This window comes from Onychomys torridus, chromosome 4 (assembly GCF_903995425.1).
Source record: "Onychomys torridus chromosome 4, mOncTor1.1, whole genome shotgun sequence".
Taxonomy (NCBI): Eukaryota; Metazoa; Chordata; class Mammalia; order Rodentia; family Cricetidae; genus Onychomys; species Onychomys torridus.
This window is the reverse complement of record NC_050446.1, coordinates 96,830,158-96,852,035: the sequence shown is the minus strand read 5'-3', so window position 1 is coordinate 96,852,035 and position 21,878 is coordinate 96,830,158. Positions and strand designations below refer to the sequence as shown.

At 43.3% G+C, this 21,878-nt stretch overlaps 1 protein-coding gene across 2 annotated transcripts; it reads right to left on the bottom strand.

The window, feature by feature from the left end:
* Positions 1–272: 272 nt before the first annotated feature.
* Slc28a2 (solute carrier family 28 member 2) lies at positions 273–21,798 on the bottom strand. Of its 2 annotated transcripts, none has more exons than XM_036185648.1 (19): positions 21,718–21,798; positions 21,547–21,617; positions 20,402–20,413; positions 16,114–16,122; positions 15,113–15,204; positions 14,153–14,336; positions 11,540–11,681; positions 10,448–10,561; positions 10,074–10,151; positions 9,613–9,693; positions 9,166–9,246; positions 6,892–7,017; positions 6,679–6,809; positions 6,141–6,309; positions 5,775–5,972; positions 5,141–5,222; positions 3,841–3,939; positions 3,533–3,644; positions 273–641 (listed from the first exon to the last, which is right to left on the bottom strand). In XM_036185648.1, the coding sequence occupies exons 1-19, from the start codon at positions 21,796–21,798 to the stop codon at positions 524–526; spliced, it is 1,980 nt and encodes a 659-aa protein (XP_036041541.1). In that variant the 3' UTR covers positions 273–523. The 2 variants fall into 2 exon arrangements, with proteins under 2 accessions (XP_036041541.1, XP_036041542.1); XM_036185649.1 differs by lacking the exons at positions 16,114–16,122; positions 20,402–20,413 and adding exons at positions 18,061–18,063; positions 20,338–20,365 and having other exon boundaries at positions 15,113–15,191.
* Positions 21,799–21,878: the final 80 nt, after the last annotated feature.

Sequence of the window (21,878 nt, the reverse complement as noted above, 5' to 3'; positions counted from 1 at the left end):
TAGTTCTTCACCTCCATCTCTGCCCAAGGACTCATCGTGTCCTATATCATTTTTATGAAACATTCTTGGGTTCTGGTGTTTTTGATACAGTATCTCACACTGTAATCCAGGCTTGCCTTGAATTTGAGGTAATCCTCCTTGGCTGTGGGCTTACCATTACAACATTACAGGGGTGTGCCACCATTTCAGATTTAAATACAAACATCTACTTTTGATATCCTCATTCTCCCCATTCTGGGCCTGGCCAGGGATTGAGCCTGCATCTGATAATACACAGATATTAACCCCCTTAGCTACATTGCTACCATAATTTGGCTCAGGAGGGCCTATGAGGAGATTCCTGTCTGGTGTGTAGCTCTACAGGGGAAATGTGGGTGCTGATTTTCACACAGGTCTAGAGTGAGCCCAGAATTTCACTTTGTGGATGCTAGTGTGGTTCTTGTAGAATTGGAAGCTTCAGTGTATGTTTGGCCACACAAACCCCTTCTATAAGAACTATCATTGAAAGCCACTGCCCCCAGCCTCATGCACAGACAGGGCTGCTATAGAGGCCACAGCAGTTAGCGAGACTCTGGGCGCTGAACTCCTTATCTTCCCAGGGACCCGAGAAAGAAGGCACGTTGGTGCCGTTCAGCGACGTACTGAAACGATAAAGCCAGGGAGATGCACAGGGGTCAGACACAAGGAAAGCAACACAACATATCAACAAGTTTTACCAAGTAGCTGAGAACAAAACCCCAAACCTGTGGGTGGGTCTGTTGGCCACAACCAATGAAATGGGATTCACTTAAATGCATTTTGCTGCTCATGTTTTAGTTAATGCTGGTACAGAACCCTGTCCAGTGCCTGCCCTGTGGCCAGCTCCTAATCTCAGCCCAGTTAGAAATAACAGTTCCAGACAGCTGAGACAAAATCAATGCCTTAAAAATTATCTAGAAATGGCTGGGCAGTGGTGGCACATGCCTTTAATCCCAGCACTCAAGAGACAGAGGCAGGAGGATCTCTGTGAGTTCGAGGACAGCCTGGTCTACCGAGCGAGATCCAGGAAAGGCGCAAAGCTACACAGAGAAAACCTGTCTCAAAAAAAAAAAAAAGGAAAAAAAAAAAAAAAACAAACAAACAACAAAAAAAAAAGATCTAGAACTGAATTAATAAAAAAAAAAAAAGCTGATAACCTAAGGCCACTTTCCTCTTAAGGACAAAAGACTCCTTGCATTTAATTGGTATAAATGAATTAGGCAAAGATATTTCTCTTTTAAATTTCTTTGATTTCCATTTTATTCCAATTGAAGTAGAATTACATCACTCCACCCCTTTCCTCCCCAACCCCTCCCAGCTACACCCCTCAAACCATTCCTCGCCTCCACTCTCAAGTTAATGTCCTCTTTGTCTTCAATTATTATCATTACATACATATGTTAGCCAGCTGTTAGTTTTTTTTATGTTTACGTGTGGATGTGGATATGTGCAGGAGAGAGCAGGTGCCTGTGGAGGACTTAAGCATGGTATCCTTCTGAAGCTGGAGTTCCAGCTGGTTGGAAGCTACCCAATGTGCGTGCTAGAAATAGTACTGGAGTCCTCAGCAAGAGCAGCATGCTAAGTGCTGAGCCATCTCCTCCAGCTCCCAAAACATTTCTTTCAGCTTCTAGCTGCTAATGACTCTTAGAAGATGGCTTTAGAAAATCCACTGAGAACATACAGACCAGACTAAAGATCTATCCAGTTTATAAATTCTCCTTTAACAATACACAAAATTAACGATTCATTTGTTTTTGGTTTTTTGAGACAGAGTTTCTCTGTGTAGCTTTGGAACCTTTCCTGGATCTCACTCTGTAGCCCAGGCTGGCCTCGAACTCATAGAGATCCGCCTGCCTCTGCCTCCCGAGTGCTGGGATTAAAGGTGTGCACCACCACCACCTGGTTTCATTTCCTTTTACTTTATTTCTTGACCTGTTATGCAGCCAACATCTGAATACCCCACAGTGAGGAGATCACTTGCATGCACATCACCTCCTAAGCAGACTCCAGCTCTGGTTTTTCTCCTGAGCCCCCCTCCTGACTTGAGAGTGACTTTTACGTGGCGTTCACACAGGAACCTCCAAGTTAACAAATCCATGACTGGAGGGGACCACGCCTTTCTCCTTTACTCCTGCTCCTCTGCTAGTCCTGCTCCTCACTGTGGTGGACACATAGCTCAGGACAGAAAAGGGAGCTCCTTCTCTTCCTCACCCTGGGCCTTGCTCCTCCTGGCTAGTTGAGAACCAGTCCTAACTGATTCTGCTTGGTCTAGTATACCTAAACCCTTATAAGTACCTCATCATCTCTTGCTGAGACTGCTACAGCATGTGGTTGCTATGCCGGGGTCCAGAACCCTGCAGGTCAAAATCTAACTTCTCTAGGCTTTCATACAAGGCCTTTCAATAATCTTTCAGCCTTGCCTTCTAACGCTCTCCCCAGTCCCCTGCAGACCTCTACCAGCACACACCTTCAGCTTTGGCAATGTCAAATATTCTAATTCCTCATACCTTCCTTTTATGTGTCCCCAAACTAGTTCTTTTGTCTCAATGACAGGTCCTTTTCACATCCTAAAATGTACTGAGTGAGATCATCTTACACTATCTGAACATCGAGGTTATCTTGTAAAATTAAATTTCTCTCTTCTTGGTCTTGTTTTGTTTTGGTTTTGGTTTTGGAGACAGGGTTTCTCTGTGTAACAGCCCCGGCTGTCCTAGAACTACTTTTGTAGACCAGGCTGGCCTTGAACTCACAGAGATCTGTGTAAATAAAATGCTGATTGGCCAGTAGCCAGGCAGGAAGTATAGGTGGGAGAAGCAGAGAAGAGAATTCTGGGAACAGGAAGGGGATGCAGAGAGATTGCAAGCCACCGCCATGAGAAGCAAGATGTAAGGTACTGGTAAGCCATGAGCCACATGGCAAAGTATAGATTAATAGAAATGGGCTAAATATAAGAGTAAGAGCTAGACAACGGTAGGCCTGAGCTAATGGCCAAGCAGTTTAAATAATATAAATGTCTATGTATTTATTTTATAAGTGGGCTGTCTAACAGGGCTTGGCGGGGACTGGAGAGAAGGTCTCCAACTACAGATCCACCTGCCTCTGCCTCCTGAGTGCTGGGATTAAAGGGGCATGCCACCAAGTCTAATGGTCTGCTTCATTTCTATCTGAAAAAAACAAAAAAGAAAACCTCCGAGTTTTGCCAAGTAGGACTATTGTAAAATCATCACCTATGAACTATATTTCAGTCGCAATAACAGAGGGACCACACTTCCTTCCTTTCACCCACACACCACAGTTAACCAGAACCTGTCACATTCAGCAGGGCTAATACTGAAGATAACAAGAGAAAGGAATGCAGATGGAGGCCATCACCAACATTCATGTTGTGTCTCATATACTCCGTACAGCTTCCACAGGACTGAACCCAAGACCTCTCATCTCCCAACATCCAGAAGTTTCCTTCGTGGAAGAGAGGAGAGAGGAGGAGGGAGCAGGAACTATGGTGTTCACCCACCTGTGGAAAAGCTCTGTGCAACACACGTAGGTCTCATAGGTTCTGTTGGTGAAACTTGTACTTAGGAATGAGACACAGTCAGCTTCAGCTCCCCTGGGAACATAGAGGATTCCTGCATGAAGGAGATAGGAATTACATGGAGGAGGAATATTTGGTACATGGTCCCCAAAGTGCTTTATTGTTTGGTTGGGAGTTGGTAACACTGTAGATTAGGTGTCTGTGAGATGGATAGTTAGTTACGTGAATACTCAGAGAGAGACAGAGAGAGATGCTGTAATCTCCACCAGAGACAGCGTTTAGGCACCTACCTGCCATACAGGCACTGATAAAGGAAACGCAAGCACCCGTGAAGAGGGCCCTGACCACAGTCTTGCACAAGTCACTCTTCCGCTGGGGTATCATTGATGCTAGAGGCGACAGAAGAGAACAATGAGATGTCTTTCCCACATAGCAAGGAGGAGTAGCCCGAGAGTCCCCATTCAGAAGAACAGAGGTGGGAAAAAAAACCCACATCAGATGAATAGTGCTTCTAAAACTGATGTAGGAGGTGTGTGCATACATTAGTCTTGATAAATAACTTGTGCTTTTCCTGGGTTGAGGACTGTATAGCTGACCCTCACCTCAGTGGTTCTGGAATCTACTCAAGATATATCTGAGTCAAGCAAGACTCTGAGCTGCTCCAAGCAGGTGCATGCCTGGTGTTTGCCAGTTGAGATCTACACTCTTAAGTCTAGACTGGAGCTAGATGGACCGCTGTGAGCCAGCGGACTAGAGAGGGCAGCATCCACCTCACCCCCGCCTCCAGAATCACAGCTACCAGGCAGCAGAAGTAGAACAACATGGACAGGTGGTTAACAGACGTGGGAAGATAAACCAGAAGGAAATGTTTCGCCTTCTAACTGTATAATCGGCTAGCAATGAAATAAATTTAATAATTCCACCCCAGAATAGGATTGCCAGAACTGGCATTTTTCACACATTGTTTTCATGTTCTATTTCTTCCTAGACCCATATCTAACTTGTCTTTTCCAAGTGCTTGGGATTCTGATAGACATTCCCCCACTGTGTCCTCCTGGACCACTCCCCCTCTCCAGGTGTTCCTGCAGCCATAACTCACGCTCAGCAATCTCTCTGGCCATCTGAATGCCTGTCTCAAATACTAAGTCCTCTGTACTCCAGGACCCTCAGCTTTCAACCCGGCAATGTATACTACTCACTTGCTCTATTTATTTGCTTTTTTTGTCTCCTTTCATATTTTTTTTTTGATTCCTGTACAAATACTGCTTTCATGAAAAAGCAAAACTATTGAGCAGCTTAATTTCAGAATATATCTTGGGCAGTTTAATGGAAAGACAGAAATATCATTTTAGTAACTTCTCCCTTGTAAGGAAAATAAAAATAAATCCTTTTTGTGCCTTGGTAAGAAGGCGAAGGCAAATAAAGCTTTGATTGTCAAGGACTTCACCCCAGTCAGCCTGACTGTATGAGTTCCTTGTGGCCTAAGAGGCCCACTTCACACCAGCTTCTCTATCTAGCCTCAGCTTTGCAGTGAGCAAAGGTTGGGATCTGTCTGTCATATTGAGGACCTGGGGGAATTGAACAACTCACTCAGGCCTCCCAATGTGATTCCTATGGAACTAAGATTGGCAAATCCACAGAGTGAAAATGTTGTAATAATTTCAGCTTTCACCTAGGGGGAAAAAAACAAGTAGATAAATTCAGTCCTGCTGTCTCACAACCATGATAGATTTTCCAGGGCACACCAACTCATTCTTCCAGTGTTCTAAAGAACCATAAAAGATCCTCAGAAAATAGCTGGCCCCTAAGTTACAACAGCTGCCATGATATGGTAATACCACAAGACTCCTTGCCCAGAGCACTGTTCTTATTAAAGATAAGGAGAAAATTACCCAGCAACACAAAGACAGATATAAATAAAATCAACTCACAGCAATTTGAAAGTGTAAATAAAGGGACTTCAGAACATCCAAAAGATGTGTTCCTTGGACTGTGCCAATGTAAGGAAGCTCCAGTTACCTTATAGATCAAAGTTGGGCCAGAATACAGAGGAGAAATAACACACAGACCTGGGGCAGAGAAGCTCACTACTGAGACACATGGTTCTGCTTGTCTTGTGGTTAGGCTGGGACACTGGGAAATAACTGTGTGGAACTCTGTGCATTCCCTCAGATATCCATGGCCCAAACCTCCCACTTCGTGATTTTTCTGGATTGTCACTTACAGAAATCCACTGTTTCTCGCCATTGATCCACTCTTCTACTCCAGAGAGACGTTGGTTCTTGTATTGAGACAGTTGTTGATAGGCCACAAATTCATTTATGAAGAATTTGACTCCCACTATCTCAGCCACTAGTGGACAGTCTGCCCACTCTACACCCATCATGAAAACCATGGGCCGAAGGACATAGGAGCAGATGACCTGATAGAAGAGAAATACCCCAGGGAACAGAAGAGCAGACAAGGTCAGGTCCAGGAGCCTCTCTGGAGACTCAGCCCTCCTCTCCTTACACTTCTATCTTCTTGCTAGGGCTTTCTCTTAGCTTACTGTGGGTCAGAAAACGTGGCCAACACGTATAATAAGACTTACCTGGAAAGTGAGCCCATGTATATCCACCATTTCCCCCAACCAGGAAAGAGTAGCATTGATGAAGGCCAACACAGCCAAGAAGGCAACCAGGTTGGCTGCGATATTAGCCACAAGGCCTATGGCATCCGTGGCGCCATTGCTCGCAGCTTCCAGGATATTCCTCTCGTCCCTGTGGTTATTGGGTAGAAAGTATATGCTACCTCAGCTCCTCAGAGAAGAGAAGCTCCCTTGCTCCTGAAGTGTGAGAAGTGATGGGATCCCTTTGTAATTTCCATAGTGGAGATTACTCTGAAGTGATTTGGATGTAATTGCCATGGCAGTCTGATGCTAAGGACCAGGAGGAAGTGTCTAAGGAGTTAATGCCAGGTAGGAAGGTTACATCAAAACAAAATGAAAATGACAAGCTAGATGCAGAGCTAGCAAAAGGAGACATGGAATGACGTCCTTCCTTCAGGGAGACTGGAAGTCTCCACCACCACAGAGCCTCTCTAGGTAGCACACCTTACCATCTCCCAAATTATACATTCCCCTGACTCACCTACGGGGCAGTTTCATTCCCTCCTTGCTCTTGAATTTGGACTCTTCTACTTCTGGATATACCAGTTTGGACAAGGCAAGTGCACACGGGGCGGCCATCACTGAGGCAGAAATCAAGGATGAGGCATCAATCTGTAAGGCCAGATGGGGCATTAGCACCACTGTAGGGCTCAACTTGGGTGCAACAGGAGTGATTATGTGAATGGTGCCTCACCCCAAAGGATATAAAGGCTCCCAACACAGTGCCTGCAATGGTAGCAAAGCCTCCCGTCATCACTGCATGTATTTCAGAGAGGGTCATGTCTGCAAGGTAGGGACGGATGAGCAGAGGTGCCTCTGTCTAAAAACAAACAAACAAACAAACAAAAAAACAAAAAAACCAGTCACATACCAGGAGTAGCATAGTCCATCTCGAAGTGCTTATCTGCATGGAAGGGATCCATCAGATTCATGCCCTTCCAGCCAGTGGACAAAAAGCTTTGCCCTTAGGCTTCAGACCTGCCAAACCATCTCCTTGCTGACTGTGTTTCCACCTATTTCTATATCATGTTATAAAATGCTGCAGACAACCAGTATTCATTTATTCTGTTTACCATGTGAATTCTGGAGTACAGTGCACTTGCTGACCACACACTAGACAGCTACAAAGCATGCATTAAATGAACTGGAAATAACTTATCTAAGCACGCTTCATGAGATAATAAAGAAATAGTAACAATATCAGGCTGTCAAGAAAGCTCATCCTGAGAACCTGAGTTCAATATCTAGAACTCACATAGTACAAGAGAGAACTTGATTTCACGAGTTGTCCTCTGACCTCCACATGAGTGCCATGGCACAGGAATGCTTACACACACACACACACACACACACACACACACACACACACACAGTCATTAAATAAATGTAATAACGTTTTAAAGGAATGTCTGTAAAATGTTCATTAACTAGGAAGATTCAACTAGGAAATTACCTAGCTCGATCTAGGATGTCATTTGACTTTAATGAGTGACAACAAAAGGATCTAGCCACTAACACCATTAATGCAAATAATTTGTTGTTGATATTTTAGCAAAATTTGAGGGATATAATAGAAGAATCAGAAGTACTGTGAAAACATATCAAAAGCAGATAATCAGCCTAAGACCTTGGGAGGAAAAGACCCCAATGTTAACTTCTTGTCTATTGGAAGAACTATTGTCCCTAATGTTGATTTGGTCAATCAGTAGCATATATTTAAAACTATAATTGTTAATACTGAATATCAACATTTAATAAACTTTTCTAGGAGACAAGACTCTAGAAATTCCTTGAGGGTTATCTTGATTAGGTTAATTGAGGTGGAAAGACCCACTCTAACTGTGGGTAGTACCATTCTCTAGGCTTGGGTTCTGGATTGCATGAAAGAGAGAGCTAGCTGGGCACAGGCATCATTCTCTGCTTCCTGATGGGATACAACTTAATCAGCTGCCTCAAGTTCCTGTCACCAAGACCTTCCCAACATGATGGCTGTACTCTCAAACTGTGAGTCAAAAATAAGCCATTTCTCTCTTAATATGCTTTTTTCAGGGTATTTTATTACAGCAATAGAGAAAGACACCTATTCCACACAAACACCACTCTTATTTCACGTTTGTACCATATTTGTACACTGTGTGAAGATGTGTTTGGTGAGATCTGTCTAACAAAGAGCTGAACAACCAATACTTTAGGCAGGATGTATAGGTGGAATTCCAAGCAGAGAGAGAGGAAGGAGGAGGAATCTAGATGCGAGAGAGACAGGAGGAGACATGGAAGAAACAGGATGGGTGTCATGTGACAGAACGTAGATTAATAGAAATGGGTTAATTTAAGTTATAAGAGCTAGTTAAAAACAAGTCTAAGCTAAGCCCAAGCTTTCACAATTAATAATAAGTCTCTTTGTTGTTATTTGGGGCTGATGGTGCAGAGAAAGACTTGTTACAACTCCACACAGAAGGACACACTAAGAAAGTCTATGGAGAAGAGCCCTGTTAGTCTTGAGCAAGACAAGCCATTGCCTCCTCAGAGACCTCGGAAAACAGGGATCACAGGACATCACACCAAGAAACCAGAAAGCATCTCAAACATCCTTCATAGCTCCTGAAGGGGATAAGGTTTGGACTAAGACTTTCACCTGTACTCCTGTGTAAGAAGCTGGACCAGTTGCTAAGTACCGTTTCTCAGACTTTTCATAAGAAAAATGGGCTTTTGTGCTGTGTGGTGACGTGTGAGTATACTCTCAGCACCTGGGAGATGGCGGCAGGGAGATCAGGAATTCAAGGTCATCCTCAACTACACAGTGAGTATGAGGTCAGCCTGGACTACATGAGATTCTCTTTCAAGAAAAAAGAAGAAAGAATGGAAGGAGATGGGGAGGGAAGAAGGGAAAATCCTCTTTCTGAATTTGTCTTCTGCCAAGTTCTCAGTTCTCGAGAGAGAAGAAAAACAGAAGGCCCACGGTACTTACCATTCCCACAAAGATGTTTCCTGCCACAGCCAAGGTCTCTGCAGCAGTGGTACCCATGGTGATTTGCAGAAACCAGGCAATCTAAAAGAATCCAGACAACTAAATCATCTACATTAGCAGGAATCTTGGATAATGTCCAGCAAAGTCCCTCCCCTATTTCCTTTTCTCGTAAGGAAACTGAGAGCTAGGGAAATGGTGTGGCGGAGTCACAGAACAAGTCACAAACAGGTCAGCCAGAACTCGGGCCCTGGGACTTGTAGACTGAGCATGTCACACTCAGTGTGAAAGTGCAGTCCAGCCCAGCTTTTCCCTATGTTCTGTCCCAGCCTATCTCTGGCCTGGGTAATCATTTGATATCAAGATGCTCAAAGGTAGGTGCCTTTTCATTGGTTCAGCATCTTTCATTCCCCTGACAGGTCCAAGCTGAAGAGCCTTTCATGAACTTACCTTCTGAACTACCCACTGCACAAGGCCCAGGTAGTAGAGAATGGACATCACACATCCAAAGAAGATAATGATTGGCAAGGCCTGCAATGAGAATGGCAGCAAGGGGTGAGATTATTATACTACATGTGCTGTGTGTGCCACAAGCAAGCTCTTGTAGGCAGCTAAATCCAGCTCTGGGCATTCCCAGAATATCTGGTACAATGCAGTTTAGGAATAAACTCAAAATGTACTGCAAACCTGTAAGCCTATCAGTACTAAACCACAGGATATTTCCTAAGCCTCTCCTTGAACCTGCCTTTCAAACAATTTCATGATGGTAAGGATCATGGGAAAAGAGTGGACTCCCTTCTAGGGTCAAATTCTAGAGAACACCTGATCTCTTGAGCACACATATCAACCTCTGCTTTATCCCTGTACCCTTTCACTGACAATGTCATCCCTCCCCACAAAATAGGAATTACCTGAAAAGCAAAGACATTTTGGACCAGTGCATCACCAAAAACAAAACTGGAGCCTTCCACAGTATAAGCCAGAAAAATCTGAAGTGGGGAGAATAAGGGATGAGAGTTAGGACAAGCAGGACACAGAGGAAGATGTGATTTGCCTCAGATGTGGCCACCTGTGGGCAGGCCGTGTCCCAAGAGTCAGTCATGAGACGGCAGACTCGGCAAATCAGTTCCCTTCACTTGTCTTCTCACCTGAACCCCATTCCTTTCTCTCTTTACCCAACCAGATTCCCCATACCAGCACGAAGACATGGTCCCAAAGCCTCATGCTTCCCTCAAATCTACATCCTCTGGGGTTCCAGATGAATGAAGCATTCAATTCCCTGTACCTGGATCTGATCTCCCAACCATTGAAATGCATTAAATCCAGGTTCCGTCCTGATGACCAAAATACCAAAGACGAACTGAAGGCCCAGGCCCCAAAACACTGTCCTCCAACACACCTAGGATCAAAAAGAAAATATGCCAGTATGAGTTCCAAACCTTACTCAGTCATTGCCTGGTTCAGCTTTATACTGGGAATGTAGCTCAGTGAGGGTGTTAACAGTCAGTCTGGGATAACATGGCTATGCTGGTTAGCTTGGGAATGTCAACCTGACACCAGCTAAAGTCATCTAAGGGGAAGGAACTTCAATGTGAAAATGCCTCTATAAGACTGGGCTGTAGGCAAGTCTGTAGGTCATTTTCTTAAACAAAGATTGACATGGGAGGGCCCAGCCCATTGTGGGTGGTGCCATGCCTGGGCAGGTGGTCCTAGGTTCTTTAAGAAAGTAAACAGCAAGCCATGAGGAGCAAGGCAGTAAGCAGCAGCCCTCTGTGGCCTCTGCATCAGCTCCTGCCTCCAGGTTCCTGCCTTGTTTGAGTTCCTGTCTTGACTTCCTTCTGTGATGAACCGTGATGTGAAAGAATAAATAGGCCAAATAAACCCTTTCCTTCCCAAGCTGCTTTTGGTCAAGTTGTTCCATCACTGAAATAGTACCCTAAGACAATGGCATAGGGAACAGGGAGACTGATAATTAAAAATAGGGTGACTATTCAAAGAGACAAGTATGTCCATACAGATTTTTAAAATAAGTTACATGATATTATCACACATGAATACAAATACGTTCCACAAATGTCATTTTTACACAGTGCCACCTGATTCTCCATCATAGTCTGTTTTCTTTCTTTCCTTCCTTCTTTATGTTTTCTTTTTCTCTAGTGCTGTCTAGATTCATATATACCGCAATAGTAACTGACAGGTCTAAAGTCTCTAAAAACTTTCCAACTTCTCTTAGAAATAAAACTGTCAGAGGAAAGTTCCAGGAGTTGTCACTCAGTTCTATGTCTTTATCATGAATACCAGAAACATACATTCTGTAGTTTCTACTTAGCCCTGGCTGTGTGCTGCTATGCCCAACTTAATACCCCAAACTCACCGCGCTGTGATGTTTGGAACAGGCAAAGAGGATGAGGATGAACATACAGATTCCTGCAAAGGAGATCAGCTGCTCTGGCCTTTGAGCTGTGTCGAGAGCCAGCCACAGGATAAGGCCAACCACAGAGGCTCCTGTGAACACCCTAAAGGTGGAATTCCAGAGCTATGTCACCAACTCAGCAAACAAGCAACCAAGAGTCCTCGGATAGGCAGCTTAGTCTTAGGGTCAGTTAATAACTCAACAGCTTATTCTTGATTAGACAGAAATGGACCTCAAGAATCATCTGATAGTTCCCTAGCTTCTGCTCTCCCCCAATTTACAGAAATAAGTGCCTAATCCAACAATACAAATCACATGGCTTCCCTTTTCTCATATAACCATATCAATAAAATTCTATATAAAGATTCATCCCTGAAGGTGTTTCTAATGACTAAACAAAATACTGAAAACCCAAGAAGAGAATGCATTGGTCCTATATGGAATGCTACTCAATTTTTAACCACTCCAAGGATGAGAATTAAATAAGTCATTTATGGACGTATGGTCTTTACATTCACTAAACATATTTCAATACATAGACTGGAGGCTTGGGACATAGGTTAGCAGAGCACTTGCCTAGAATGGCCCAATTCCCAGCCTACCAAAATAAATAAGGAGCTGGTCATGGTAGTGCAAGCCTTAGGAAATGGAGGCAAGTGGACCAAGATTTTAATGTTGGGATTAGAGAATTGGCTCAGCAGCTAAGAACACTTGTTCTTGCAGAGGACTCAAGTTCAATTCCCAGCACCCACATGGTGGCTCACCAACCATCTGTAACCCCAGTCCCAAGGGATCTGACGCCCTCTTCTGAACACAGTGGTCACCAGGCATGCACATGGTGCACATACACTCACGCAGACAAAATACTCATACACATAAAGCAAAACTGAAACAGAGATTAAAGTCATGCTCTGCTTCACAGTTAGTTTGAAGCCAAGCTGGCTCATTCCATACATTCCATACCCTTTCTCAAAAACAAACAGCCAAACAAGACAATAGAGGAATTTTCTCAAATCTAAGTGAAAAGAAGTAGAAAGGAGATCACAGATGAAAGCAATACCAAAAGAAACACGTCATCCACTGAGACAACCCCACAGCGATGCAGCAAGGGAACTGCAGGACTGGAGCGGAATTCATACACAGCTCTTTTCTACACACCTCTCCCTAAGTGAATAAACTCTGAGTTCCAAAAATGTATTTCATGAATAAACTCACTCTGGCCTCTCCTCACACACACTGTCAAATCAGTGCTACAAAACTTCCATGGCTATCTGTTACTTCACCAAACTATCACCATTGAACACCTATTTTCTGTGCATTCGTTGGATAATTGGAAAAGAGGAATTTTCTCCATAGTGTGGCCTACAGTCGATGCATGTGGACATGGAATCGTTAAATTAGCTATAACTGCTGCAGAAGCCAGTTCAGTTATGCTGATGACCCAGTTTGCTCCTAGACTTTAAGATAATGGTTCTCAAGCTGTGGGTAATGACCCTTTGGGGTGGCATATTGGACAACTCATAACAGTAGTAAGATTACAGGTCTGAAGTAACAAAAAAATCACTTTTGTAGTTGGGGGTCAGCACAGCATGAAGAACTATATTAAAGGGTCCCAGTATTAGGAAGGTTGAGAGGTTGCGAACAACAAAAGTAGGTAGAGGGGCTCTGGAGGACCAGACAGGAGGAGGATAAAGAGAGAAGAAAGAAGCAACTTGGTTGGTAGCTTCATGTAAGTGCAAGCTTCTGCTCTGACCACTCCATTAAAGAAAAGCATGGACTTTCTCACTTCTGTCGTAGGCTCTTGGGATTTCAGATGGAAACTCTTCCCTGATCTAGAGTCCCATCTCTACACCAGCAATATTGACCCAAGGCTGTAAGAACTGGACTGGGCTTTGTGGCTCAAAGGCCGGTTGCTCTGTGGTCTCTACACTTTGTATAGGTAAGAGCCTGGAGCCCTCTCAGGAACTGTCAAAATGTTAAAATGTGAAATGAGATAGCCATGATGCTCAGCTGGCAGATGGCTTGCCTAGTGTGCAAAAGGCCTTGGGTTCAATCCCCGGCACTCCATAAACTGAGTGTGGTAGTACAAGCCTGTAATCCTAGCACTCAAGAGGTAGAGGCAGGAGGATCAGAAATTCAAAGTCATCCTCGGCTACATAGAGAGCTCTGAGACCATCTGGACTAGAGACTTTGTCCCACAAAAAGAAAAGAAAAAGGAGAGAAAGAAAGAGAAAGGGAGAAGGAGCAAGGGAGGGCTTCCATCTCATCAGTCAGTGAGCTTTTTCATTGGTACAGTCACAATTCAAAGCACAATTAGGAGGTGGTGGAAGCTGTAGGAGGTGGGGCCCAACTGGAGGAAATTGGTCACTGGGGACATGCCCTTGTCCCAGGTCCCTTGCCTTCCTGATCTCCTTGCCTCCTTGCCTCCAGGATATGAGCAGCTTTACTTCACCAGTTCACTCCCCACCCTGATATTCTGCCCAATCACCAGCCGACATCGATGGGGCTAAGAGACTGTAGGCTAAGCCACTGAACAGTTTCTCCTGCACATTGTTCTTTGATTGACACACTTACCACTTCATCCAAATTCTCAGGCGGGTGTTTTTAAAGGGCTTCAGACAGCTTACTAATTTTTCACCAAAGAATTTTTTCAGAAAGTGGCAAGCCAGGATGAAGATTACAAGGCATGTGATGACAAATAATGCCAGCGCCCTCTGGAAGTTCAGGATGCAGGCTGCCAGGAAGTAGGCAGTGTAAGCTACAAGGAGAAGGAGAAGAGTGTGAGCTGAGCTTCTGTGGAGAACAGAACCACCTCTCTTATCCCTTCCGTGTGTTAGTTGCTGTCCTTGCTCTTCCCCTTAGATTTGGTCAGCATCCACTGTTAGACTCTTTGGATACCGGGCATCTCTTCTTGAATCTTAATTTTACCCCTGCTACATTGGAATGTCAAATGAGTAAACTTTTCTCTTGAGCAGAGCCATGTAAAGGAGGCTGCACCTAAGAGCAAATGACACAGGGTGCTTTTTTCTCAGTGCTCCCAGATTCACCCTTCCAAGAACCATGTTTGATCTCACTGTCCCAGCTGCATCTAATCAAACCCCACATGTCACTGACAACATACTATAAACAAGGTTTTCTGACTTTCAAAAATAATGTGCTGCACTGATTTTAATTACAAACCAGTAAATAAGTTGTGTATAACAGGCATCTTTCATAAGGACTACAGACTTGTGCCCTGAGTCAAACCTCAGAACTAAAAAAGAGAATATATACATATATGTATATATTCTTAAACTTTTAAGCCTGTCAAATAGTACAGTTTTGAACTATAGCTTATCTTTAAGTTTTACTTATCCTTCTGGATATGAGGCAATAAATTATGGCTTACTTACAGCCAGTCAAGATCTATATCTCAAACAGCCTATAGGTTAATTTATGAGTGATACTACTTTTTACCCAGCAATAATCTTGACACAAGTTAACATTTCTGAAAATGTTTGTGTTTTCTCCTTCCATGAATTCTCATGATCTCACCTAAACACAAGAGACCGAGAAGGATCTTCTTGAATAAAACAGCATGTCTTTCGAAGAAACTTCTCGCCTTGATGAAAGGCTGCAGACTCCTCCTGATGAGAAACCAAAATTAAAACGTGGAGAATTACTTCATTCTGTTTGTACACCTCTTAGAGCTCAGATGGCCCAAGGCAGAGTTTGCTCTCAGTCAATGAAGACAATTACTCAGCTGGCAGATATTCGATAGTGTTCCAGCAAGGCCCCAAAGCCCAGCTCAAACCTTGTGTCTGGGCATCAGGTCAGAATGGCCCTACTCAGCCTAGAGTAGCTACCTCTTCAATAATTTCCTACCACAGAAGTGGTGGACACTTAAACACTCCAGGGTCTTACTCTTTGTGTTTTTCCTAAGGACAGATGCTGCTCAGCTTCCATATTCTGCTTGTCCTTCTTAGAGACAATTCTACCATAGCATCCTAAAATCACACAAAGTCTTAGGAGTTGTGCATACATTGGCAGATAGGAGAGAAAACAAACCAGCATCAAGAATCTCTGTGTTGACAGGTCTGAGAGAAGATGCCCAGCAAGAACTATTCAAGATTCTTTGTATAGTGTTTTCCATGACTTTGAGCTCAAAGAACTTGGCAAATACTAACAGGGCTTTTCTAAGACCACTGGAGGTTGTTATTGCAACCTGAAGGCCAGGGGAGTTGAGTAAATGTCCTAAGGTCACAGAGGTTGGAAGGAGTAAATCTCGAATCTGAGTAGCCTGTTCTGAACCTAAGCTTTCCTTTATCTTGCCAGGCTGTGCCTTACCTGACCCCAGGATCACCTCCCTTTGCCACTCCTAAGTGTCCTTAACACATTGCACCCATATGAGCAAAAAGATTCCACTTTCAACAAAGAAAATGAGCCCAGCTAGAAGTGTCCTGTGTGACTATGGTGCTAAGGTGTGGTGCTTAGCTGGGAATGGGACCAGCCACTAACTAAATGGTCAACACAGTTTTGAGTTCCTTCCCTATTACCTCTCCCACCTTACTTGAGATTGAACCTGTCATACCCATTGCTCTATATTCATCCTTCTTCACCCCTATCTCTCTCCCCTTTTCTTCTACAGGGAGTCCAACCCTGGCTTACCTGAGCAGGGTAAGGTACATCCTCAGGTACAGAGAAGTCAAAAAGGGAAGGAAACTGTCCTCATCACCCATGGATTGCCTAAGCCCATCACCTCCAGAGGGTGTTTGGGATCTCAAGAACTCTGCCATTGTCCATTAGTGGAGAAAATGGTGAGCCAGAAAGTTCGTTTTCAGAGTCAGGACCTGAAGGCATCATTATCTTTGGAACATCATTCACAAGGTTCGTCAAGCCATGCACTTGACTAACTCTAGACTTCCGGGAGTGCCAGGTCTTTGTTTGCTTCTCCCAGTCCTCACACTACCCTGCTTGGGGCCTGGAAGTTCAGTCTGAGGGCTATACCATTGGACTACAAACCCTTTGGCTTATCTAGTGGAGTTATGCCAATGGGACCTCACAAGAGATCTCAGTACAGAATGGCTGAGGTCCACAAGTAAGCAGGAAGGGATTTTGATCTGACTATCCTACTAGGTTCTCTTGCACCATACCCCTTCTGGTCAAGAAATAGATGGTGTTCACTGTTTCAAACCTTAGGACTTATACCATCCTTCCCCATGGTTCTGCTCTACTTCATACCACTTTCAAACATCCATCTTGGTCTTTGATTGTCTATTTGTTGTTATGTGTGTATTTGGGGGGCTGGGGGTTGTACATGCAGAGGCCAGAAGAGGACATCAGGTCTCATGAAGCTGGAGTCACAGGCTGTTGTAAGCCACAAGATGTGGGTGCTAGGAACTGAACTTGGGTTCTCTGGAAGAGCAGTACATGCTCTTAACCTCTGAGTCATCTCTCCAGCCACTCTTTTATTTTTCTTTTTGTCTTGCTTTTCTTTCCTTAATTTTTTTCCAGTTAGTATTGGGTTTCATTATGGTATTTTCATACATGTGTCATTATACTTTATTTGCACATAATGGCCTCTTTATGAGTGAACTTCCTTCTGGTTATTCTAGTTTAAATATGCCTCCTGTCTCCTAATACACAAGGTGAAGCTGGCTTGAAATTATTCCCAATTAAATAACAATTGAGAAAAGCCACTGCAAAATAGGAGGGTCCATATACTGGTTTAAGAGTAGATAGAAACCACAGGTTTAGGGTTTCTGCCATTACCTCTTCACCCACAAACCCACCATTTCCTAGGAACTAAATTTCAGTGTGTGCTTCAGAAATTGCTTAAAATTTTTCGCAAAACCCATGAACAATGGAATCTAACACCAGGTTAGAACTGAGCCTCTGGTATCAAACAGAAAACAAATGAGCCAGATGATGGTGGTGCACACCTTTAGTCCCAGCACTTGGGAGGCAGAGGCAGATGGATCTCTGTGAGTTCGAGGCCAGCCTGGTCTACAGAGTGAGTTCCAGGACAGCCAGGGCTATACAAAGAAACCCTGTCTTGGAGAAAATAAATAAACAAACAAACAAAACAATGGGCTATAAAGAGAAATGTTCCAAAACAAATAAGAAAAGACTTTTCAACCTTTTATACTAATCAAGCAGTTCATAGAAGCACATGAGCAAGAGTCCGTGAGCTCTGTGTCCATTATCTCACTAACAGTACAAGCTCTTTACATTGCACAATGGTACACTTTGAGCCTTAGTATCTGTGCGATAACCAGAAGTTTAATTGAGACATTTAATCGCTAGATGAGTGAACACTGACACCTTGCCTCTCCCTCCAAGGGTTCGTATGGGAGGCTTTCTGGGTATGGACTAAAGATAACTATATCACTGAGTGATAGGTGGGAAAGAAATCAGTGAACATGGTCAGAAGTACTAGCTAAACATGACTTTAGTGATCACCAGCTCCAGCACCAAAGACATTCATGAATTTTCATAGTAACCCACTTGCAAGATGAAGGAACTCTCCTAACTGAGGTAACTGCTACAACCTGGAGCTCTTCATTTCAGAGAATCCAGCTCTAGTGACAGGAGACAGTGTGGCCCTGCCTGAGTCTTTGCTACTCCAGCTTGAAGGACAAAATGAAAAAAGGAAATACAGGAGTCAACTCAGAATCAATTTATGGTTTGAGGATCGCCTAGCACAGGGGACCAGAGTCTTTCAAAAGACTTATTTTACACCCAATTAAATACCAATGGAAAAAGCTACTGCAAAACAGGAGACATGCTCTGGTATAGCAGAAATAAGTCACAAGCAAGAGATTTTGTCCTGGTCTTCCTAACCACAGACCTATCATCTGAAGAACCACTTTTCCATAGTCAAAGTTATGTACACAGCTGGTTCTGAACTTAAGAGATGGATGATAGTGTTATACAGGAAACCACGTCTCCAAAACAAACAGATGTTAATAAACAATGTGGAGAGCTGAGTAGGGACTGGAAATCCAGGGGAAAATCTGTCAGGAAACAGCAGTATGAGGTCATCCTGACTAAAACAATAAGAATGCCCCAATAGACAGACAAATACAAAGAACCTATACAACCTGCCCTCAGCTTCTTCCTTCCAGAATTCATCTCCATCTTGGAGAGAGATATTTTGATAGGCAGTGGAGTCTTCCCAGGAAAGCTGCTCTATCTCATGACTATGCCCCGTGCCAATTTCAGGTTGGGGCCCTGTATATATTTCTTTTGCAAGCAAAACTGTAGGTGCTGTTTGAATAATTAAGGAACGAGAGGATGAGGTTAAAAGTCCCACGTCCACTACATAGATATAATGAGCAGGTTGTGTTTAGAAGTAGAGGAGAATAAGCCAGAGTGGGAAGCAAGAAGCTATACTATAATTTAAAGAAGGCAAGCTCTTGGGGCTCTTCACACCTGCTGTGTGTGATGGTTGAGGTATCAGATCACAGCAAGCCAATGTGCACCTCTTCCTCAGTGGCATCCTTTGGTAATGTCAATCAACCATTGGAGTACTTACACTATATGTCAATCCTACAGATATGAGCTTGCTGTATTAGCTCTTCTACATTAAGGACTGTCAACTGTAGTGGTGGGATGGGCTAGGTCCATTTACATACTTTCAAATAAAATTTTATTAGAACATGTCCATGCCCATTTGTTTATTGTTATCTGTGGCTTCTTGCTAAAATGGTAGAGTTGAGTAAATGCAACAGAGACTATGCACCCTACAAACTAAACTGTCTATTACTTTATCCTTCACAAAAAAGTACACCAACTGCTAATCTTACTTGGTAGGTAAGAAAATGTATCTATAACACCCATGTCTAAACTGTGCTCAAAGGGGGAAAAATATTTTTTTTCCAGAAAGAGGATCTTACTATACTGCCCAGACTGTTCTCACACTCATTAAGACCAGAACTCACCCTCCTGCCTCAGCCTCTGAAGTAATGGGTTGATAGACATGCACCACTCTATCAGCAGAAATTCCACTCTTATGCATTTAACGGCCTGCATATAATCCTAGCCTTCAGGAAGTTGAGGTAAGAGAACAGCTGTAAATCTAAGGCCACCCTAGTTTATCAAGTGAGTTCCAGACCAGCTGTGACTACATAGTAATATTCTATCAAAAAACAAAAAGAAAAAAAGACCCAAAGCCAAACAAGAAAAAATAAGCCAAACAAAAGAAATCAGTACATTCCTGCATAGCGCTCAGATACAGTTCTAAGCAAAATTTCCACTATTGACTGCTAAACAGCTAACCAAAGTATGAAATGTTGTGGGATTACAAAAAAATACAGTTGATTGTTAGAGTAGTAATTAGGTAGTACAACAAATAAGTAGAGGGTAGGAGAGATGCTCATCTGTTAAGAGCACTAGTTGCAATTCCATAGGACACAGATTTTAATCCTAGTACACAGAGGTTCAGGGAATCCAGTGCCCTCTTCTGGCTGCCTTGGGCACTACACACATGTGATGGACATACACACTTCCAGACAAAACATTCATAAACATAAAATAAAAATAAATATTTTTAGAATTAGAAAAGCAGGTGGGTGTAGTGACATACACTTTTAATCCCAGTACTCAGGGGACAGAGGCAGGCAGATCTCTGAGTTCAAAGCCAGCCTTGTCTTCAGAAAAAGTTAAAAAAAAAGGAGAACAACAAAAATACATTGAAATATAAAACATGTGTCAATTGATATAGATATTTTATATAAAAATTTGTAGATAACCAGAGTATGATGGTGCAGGTCTGTAACTCTAGCACTTCTGAAGTAGAAATGAGGACTGACAGGTCAATGCCAGCCTCAGCTTCATAATGACATTGAGGAGAATCTGGGCTACAAGAGACTGTTTCCAAAATAAGTAAATAAATACAAAAGTGTATAAAACAAATTGTAGCGAATATAGAACATAAGACAATTAAAAGGTGAAGATGTTACTGAGCTAATTAAATTTTAGGGAAAAAGTCTTTCATTCTAGAGCATCTCTGGAACATAGGCTTACACTCTCTTCACCAACTCTCCAGGATTCTGTTCTTGGCATGCTTCTCAATTCCTGGCCTTTCATGCCACAGAACACAGCTTCCATGGAGTTGAGCAGTTTTCCCCAGACTTTGACATTCGCTCTGACGTTAGGCCCGTGTTCAAACTCATTAAATACCTTCTGTCACTCCCCCTCCCCGGCTCCTGCGCACACCACACTGTGGACGGCAGCTCCCTCAGCAGGCCCTGCCCTTCGCTTCCTACTCACCATCTCTCGTTAGCCTCCACAGAAAGTTCTTTGTCTCTGTGCCTCTGTTTTTCTTTTTTCTACTCCTAGATATGAGTATTCTAGAAAAGTTCTTTGATCATGATAGAGGTGGGGTTGTTTGTTTTGTTTTGTTTTAGACAAGGTCCCACTATGTAGCCTTAGCTGGTCTAGAACTTGCTATGTAGACCAGGCTGGCCTCAAACTCATAGAGATCAGTCTACCTCTGCCTCCCAAGCGCTGGGATTAAAGGCGTGCACAACAAGGCCTGGCCTCAGAGAGATTTATTTTGTTTTGTTTAAATTGATATGAGTAGGTTCATTCCTAAGTCTCAATGCTCTAATTTAGACAAAAGTATTAAAATTAGCACTTTCCTGTCATGAAAATTAATTACACAAAATTACACATAATAGTACTACTCAATAAATGTTAGCCATAAAAAAAAAAAACACGTAAGCCATTGTTACTATTATTATTGCTGCTGCTATTTTTTTTCATGTCATCTAGGCTGACACTAATGGGCTTGTCATTGTCCTGGACTGACGCTTCGGCTCATTCTACAACACAAACATGTACACGTTGGGAGCGTGCAGTGATCCTGGTTTGTCTGTGAGTTCAGCAGTCTGAGAATGAGCAGCTTTGATCCATCTCACTCACTTCTCTTCCCCGACCCCCAGGCTTTTGGGTGCTAACTAAGCTGGACTCTGGACCATCCTTACCCCAGGCCATCCTTCAGGCGATGTCTCTGCGTCACTTCTAACTTTTTGCTTTGTTCAGGATCTCCTCTTTCCTACAAACACAGGTAAACATGAGATCAGCCATGCAGGCCTGTCAGAGAGTCAATCGACAGAGCAGCTAAAGCCATACCACAGTCCACAACACCGAATTACCATGAGTTCCAGCCCTGGGTTCTCGATGCCATTCTCCACGGAGGCCTGGGGAACAGACTCCCTTCTCTCTGCTTTCTCCATCTCCTGTCACCCTCAGCTGAAAAAGAAACTCAAGTCTAAGGCTGGCAGATTGCTCGTTCTGTCTTGTGGGACGAGGGAGA

What these genes read in the sequence shown, in the direction of transcription:
- Slc28a2 (XM_036185648.1), bottom strand. Translation starts at nt 21,798, where the DNA reads ATGGAGAAAGCAGAGAGAAGGGAGTCTGTTCCCCAGGCCTCCGTGGAG. An exon ending in ACCCAGGGCTGGAACTCATG is followed by an intron (nt 21,618 to 21,717) that starts GTAATTCGGTGT and finishes CTGTGTTTGTAG; the next exon opens with GAAAGAGGAGATCCTGAACA. An exon ending in TCTCGGTCTCTTGTGTTTAG is followed by an intron (nt 14,337 to 15,112) that starts GTGAGATCATGA and finishes TTCTCCTTGTAG; the next exon opens with CTTACACTGCCTACTTCCTG.